The sequence below is a fragment of the Eptesicus fuscus genome, chromosome 13 (genome assembly GCF_027574615.1).
Source record: "Eptesicus fuscus isolate TK198812 chromosome 13, DD_ASM_mEF_20220401, whole genome shotgun sequence".
Taxonomy (NCBI): domain Eukaryota; kingdom Metazoa; phylum Chordata; class Mammalia; order Chiroptera; family Vespertilionidae; genus Eptesicus; species Eptesicus fuscus.
In genome coordinates this window covers 35,108,185-35,114,340 of record NC_072485.1, presented here as the reverse complement: position 1 = coordinate 35,114,340, position 6,156 = coordinate 35,108,185, and the positions used below count along the sequence as shown (strand labels likewise).

At 39.3% G+C, this 6,156-nt stretch overlaps 1 protein-coding gene across 1 annotated transcript; it reads left to right on the top strand.

The window, feature by feature from the left end:
* Window positions 1–661: 661 nt before the first annotated feature.
* On the top strand, window positions 662–1,525 carry LOC129151086 (transcription factor BTF3). The gene has a single exon (XM_054724786.1). It carries the CDS (start codon window positions 783–785, stop codon window positions 1,269–1,271), a length of 489 nt encoding a protein of 162 aa, XP_054580761.1. The 5' UTR covers window positions 662–782; the 3' UTR covers window positions 1,272–1,525.
* Window positions 1,526–6,156: the final 4,631 nt, after the last annotated feature.

Below are 6,156 nucleotides of genomic sequence, written 5' to 3'. Positions count from 1 at the left end.
CATTGCAATTTTCAGTCAAACAAAAGCTGAAGAATTCATAGACCTGCTGCTATACAAAGAATATTAAAAGAAGTTCCTGAGACAAAAGAAAAATAATACCAGGTGAAAGCTCAGTTCTACAGTATAGAATAAAGGTCACCAAAATGGTAAATAAATGGATTCACATACATGTGCATATCTACAACTATAAAATCATATATATAATATGCAAATCAACCAAATGGCAGAACAACCAGAACGACCACTCGACCAGTTGCTATGAGGTGCACTGACCACCTCTCGGTCCCTTCCCCTAGCTGGCAGGCTCCCATAGCCTGATGGCAAATGGGGAACTGGGGGTTGTGTGGCAGGGGATGCGGGTGGTGCCAGGCCAAGGCCTCTGCCCTGCTGGTTGCCCCACACACAGAGGGCGACCCATGGCAGGGCAGGGCCAGTGAGCAGGCGGGAATGGCCTACCTATTGGTCCCTCACCCCAGCCTGCAGGCTTCAATCACTGAATGGAAAACAGGGAACCAGGGGTGGATGGCAGTGAAAGCAGGCTGGCTGCCTGGAGCCGGGAAAGATGGCCCTGATTGCAGGCCAGGCCTAGGGACCATACCTGTGCACAAATTTCGTGTGCCAGACCTCTAGTTTAAAAATAATTGACAAGGCGTCACTTCCGGCCTCCCTCTAGCTGCCATCTTGCGTCCCCGCGTGTGTGCGCTTATTCTCAGCTGGTCTGCCCTAGACCCCCTGAGCGTCAGCCCTAGTCCCCCGTGCGGCCCCGTTTCCTCTCCAACAAGATGAAAGAAACTATTATGAACCAAGAGAAACTCGCCAAACTGCAGGCACAAGTGCGCATTGGTGGGAAAGGAACTGCTCGTAGAAAGAAGAAGGTGGTTCACAGAACAGCTACAGCAGATGATAAAAAACTTCAGTTCTCCTTAAAGAAGTTAGGGGTAAACAATATCTCTGGTATTGAAGAGGTAAATATGTTTACAAACCAAGGAACAGTGATCCACTTTAACAACCCTAAAGTTCAGGCATCTCTGGCAGCGAACACTTTCACCATTACCGGCCATGCTGAGACAAAGCAGCTGACAGAAATGCTACCCAGCATCTTAAACCAGCTTGGTGCAGACAGTCTGACTAGTTTAAGGAGACTGGCTGAAGCTCTGCCCAAACAATCTGTGGATGGAAAAGCGCCACTTGCTACTGGAGAGGATGATGATGATGAAGTTCCAGATCTTGTGGAGAATTTTGATGAGGCTTCCAAGAATGAAGCAAACTGAATTGAGTCAACTTCTGAAGAAGATAAACTTGAAGAAGTTTCTGGGAGCTGCTATTTTATATTATGACTGCTTTTTCAAATTTTGTTTATGGATCTGATAAAATCTAGATCTCTAATATTTTTTAGCCCAATGCCCCTGGACATTGCAGCTCTTTTCAGTTTTTGCTTATACATAAATCATTCTTTGCAGCTAATTAAGCTGAAGAAGCTTGGGAATAAAGTTTGAAACAGGTTAATAAAGATCTTTGCCTAGTATAGTTTTATTTTTTATTTCATTGACACTGATTTGTACACAGAAAGCAAAGTTGTTTGTAGAAAGCTAATCATGGCATGTAATATGACATAATCTTTGATGAAATTTTATTAAAGATTTAACATGGTAGAATCATGATAAAAAAAAAAAAAAAAATAATTGACAAAGGACAGAAATGATAATGTCTTTTCTGGTTTAATATATATATATAGAGAGAACTAAGTTTAATACTGATAGACAAGAAAGGACAATACAAACGAACACAAAAGGAGTAAATGAAGTTTACTGTTACAGGCTTCATATGGTCTATATAAAATAGTACAATACTAAGGCATGGTCAATTATAATAAGTTAAGAACTCATATAATGAAATCTAGAGTAATCATTAACTTGTTTATAGAAGAAGTAAGTTATAAGTCAACTAGAGGCATGATGCACAAAATTTGTGCACTGGGTGGTGTCCCTCAGCCCAGCCTGCACCCTCTCCAATCTGGGACCCCTCAGGCGATGTCCGACTTCCCATCGGACATCCCTTTCACAATCCGGGACTGCTAGCTTCCAACCACTCACCTGCCTACCTGCCTGATTGCCCCTAACTTCTTCTGCCTGCCAGCCTGATCCTAACCACTCCCCTGCCACCCAATTGCCCCCAACTGCCCTCCCCTGCCATCCTGGTCACCCCTAACTGTCATCCCCTGCCAGCCAGATCTCCCCTAACTGCCCTCCCCTGTCAGCCCGGTCACCCCTAACTGCCCTCCCCTGCAGGCCTGGTTGCCCCCAACTGCCCTCCCCTGCTGGCCCAGTCACCTTTAACTGCCCTCCCCTGCCGGCCTGGTCTCCCCCAACTGCCCTCCCTCCCCTGCTGGCCTGGTCACCCCTAACTGCCCTCCCATGCAGGCCTGGTCACCCCCAACTGCCCTCCCCTGCCGGCCATCTTGTGACCACATGGGGGTGGCAATCTTGTGCGAGGGCATGACAGTCAATTTGCATATTACCTCTTTATTATATAGGATATGATAAATAATATGGAATAATATATCCTACTCAATAACTTAAAAAGACCAGAAGAAATAAAAAGCAATGGTACTAATAAAAAAATAAATCAATTAAAAGTAAAAAAATGAAGATAGGCTATGTTAATATAAATCAAAAGAAAGCTGTTTGCAAATAACTTTTCCCATTTGACAAGTGTTGAAGAAGCTGTGGAGCAAAAACAACCCTCATTTACTGGTGAAAATATAAACTGATCCAGTCACTATAGAAAATAGTATGGTCATTCCTCAAAAAATTAAGAATAGAGTTACCATACAACACAGCAACCATTCTTCTGGGTATCTACCCAAAAACTTTGAAAACATTTATTCATTGTCACATTATTCACATGAAAACAACTGGAGTATCCTTCGCTAGATGATGTGGTACATTTATACAATGGGATACTAATTAGCCATAAGAAAAGATGAAATATTGCCACTTAAGGCATCATGGTTGGACCTTGAGAATATCATGCTAAGTGAAATAAGTCAGACAGAAAAAGTTAAAAACCATATGATGTCATTCATATGTGGGACATAAAACTAAAAGCAATGGATGAACAAACAGTAAATACAAACAAAACTATATACACAGACAACAATATGGTGGTTAACAAAGGGAAGAAGGTGGAGGGCTGGCAAAAGGGTCAAATATATGGTAACAGAGGATTTAATGTGGGTGGTGGGCACAACAATACACTATACAGATACTGTATCACAGAACTGTACATTTGAAACTTATATAATCTTATTAACCAACTAGAGGCCTAGTGCATGAAAATTCATGCACTGGAGGAGGGGTCCCTCAGCCCAGCCTTCCCCCTTCTTACAGTCCTGGAGCCCTCAGGGGCGGAGACAACCCAGTGATCAGAGGAAGGCGACACCCCCATCACACCTCTGCTACTGCCACTGGCGACAGCGCAAGCCACGGCCGCCCCTGGTTACCTGAGCCTCAGGCGGCCCTGAGCAGCTGGGCAGCTAACAGCCAAAGCTTACCTGCACCTCGGGCTGGCCCTGGCGGCTGGGCACCCAGCATCCGAGACTTGCCTGCGCCTCAGGCATTGTCTGGGCAGCTGCCATCCGAGGCTTGCCTACTCCTTGGGCCAGCCCTGGGTGGCTGGGGGTCTAGGGGACTGGGGGACTCCAGAGGCAGACAGGGCTGATGGGACTGGGCACCTCTATCTTGTGGCTGTGGGCACCACCATCTTTGAGGGTGTGGCAGTCAATTAGCATATTCCCTCCTTATTTGCTGTGGGTGCCACCATCTTTGTGATGGTGTGAGGGTCAACTAGCATATTCCCTCTTTATTAGATAGTATATCACCCCAATAAATTTCATGAAGAAAGAAAGCTGGAGTAGCTATTTTAATATCAAGCAAAGTAGACTTTCGAATACAAAATATCTCCAATAAAGAAAAATGCTCTATAATGATAAAGAGGTCAATTCACCAAGGCACATGAAAAATTTGTATGAACCTAAAAATTGAACTTCAATATTCATAAACCAACAGTATGTAAATCTGCAAAAAATAGTACACAAATAAACAAAATTATACTTGGATATTTTACAATCCTATTTTACTAATTGCTAAAGCTGTATCCCCCCAAATTCAGAAACTATAGAGAAGATTTGAATAACAACATCACTCAATTTGTCCTAATTTACATTTATAGAAAAATTCACCCAATAGCAGCAAATACATGCATTTTCCAAGAGCACATAAATCATTAACCAAAAGAGATCATATGTTATACAAAGAAAGAGTTCTAAATTAGTTTTAAAGAACCAAAATGATATAGAATGTGTTCTCTGATCATAAAAAAATAAAACTAAAAATCAAGACCAAAGACATTTTGAAAATCCACACTAATTTTGAAATGATGTGACAGACTTTTAAATACCCAAAGAAACAAACAAAGAATCACAGGTAAATTAGAAAATAGTTTGAATGGAATTAAAATGAAAACACAACCTATCAAAATATATGGGATCCAGATATTTAAAAAAAAAAGTTTATTTGAAAAAATTGATTCTATTAAAAATGTAGAAAGGTCTCTAATCAAATATAATCTTCTACTGAAAAATATAGAAAACTAGAGCAAACTAAATCCAAAATAAGTATAAGGAAGTAAAAAATAGAAAATAAAAGCACAATAGAAAACAATAAAATCAAAGACTGCTTTTGGAAAATATCTATAAATTGAAAAATAACAATTAAAGTGGTCCATAAAAATAGAGAAAACACAAATTACCAGTATCAGGAATGAAAGAGAGATAATTTCACTGGATTGAAAGACACATTAAAAAGATATTAAGGTATTATTATCAAATTTATGCCCATAACTTTCAAAATCCCTAGAAGAAATAAAAATTTCTCCAAAGATACAACTTGTCAAAACAGTAAGAAATATAATACAAAAGTGGCAGGATCTTAAATTAAAACAATATATATATATGTGTGTGTGTGTGTGTGTGTGTGTGTATGTGTATATATATATATATGCATATACATTTATAATTACACTATTTTCCAGAAAGAAAACAAGTTCAGTAACTTCAATGGTGAATTTTATCACACATTTAAAGAAAAAGATACAACTTAACTTATTCAAATAATCCAGAAAATAGAGAAACAAGTATAATATATATATATATATATATATATATATATATATATATATATATATTACAACCAAAGAATAATATCTATCATGGACATAGATAAAAAGAATCTTTGAAAAATATTAACATATCAAATCCGGATTACAGAATTGGTATATTAACCAAAAATATGTTAAAGAAGGTGGAGGGAAGCTAATGAATGATGAGAAGATAGTAAAAATAATTCTAATAGCCCTAACTGGTTTGGCTCAATGGATAGAGCATCGTCCTGCGGACTCAAGGGTCCCAGGTTCGATTCTGGTCAAGGGCATGTACCTTGGTTGCGGGCACATCCCCACTACGGGGTGTGCAGGAGGCAGCTGATTGATGTTTCTTTCTCATCCATGTTTCTAAATCTCTCTCCCTCTCCCTTCCTTTCTGTAAAAAAATCAATAAAATATATTTTAAAAATAATTCAAATATAATTTCTAGAAATAATCCAATATCTCAAATAGAAATCATTAAATGGAATTAACTGCAATTTAATAATGAAGAAAGTAAACAATGACATAGCAATAGAAATTTTCTAAAATGAGGTAAAGAAAAGAAAAAAAAAATCACTGAAATAAAGTTCAGTGAGCAGGGGGGACAATGTTAAGTGACTAAGTCCCAAAAGGAAAGGAAAAAGAGGAGGTAGACAGAAAACAAAAACCAAAAACAAAACAGTAAAAATTCAACATTGTTGCCCTAGCTGGTTTTGCTCAGTGGATAGAGCCTCGGCCTGGGGACTGGAAGGTCATGGTTCAATTCTGGTCAAGGGCACATGTCCGGGTTGTGGGCTCGATCCCCAGTAGGGGGCATGCAAGAGACAACCAATCAATGATTCTCTTTCATCATTGATGTTTCTATCTCTCTCCCTCTCCCTCTCTGAAATCAATAAAAAAAATAATTTTTAAAAAATCAACATTGTTCGTTTTAAAATTCTTGGCCAACAAGAA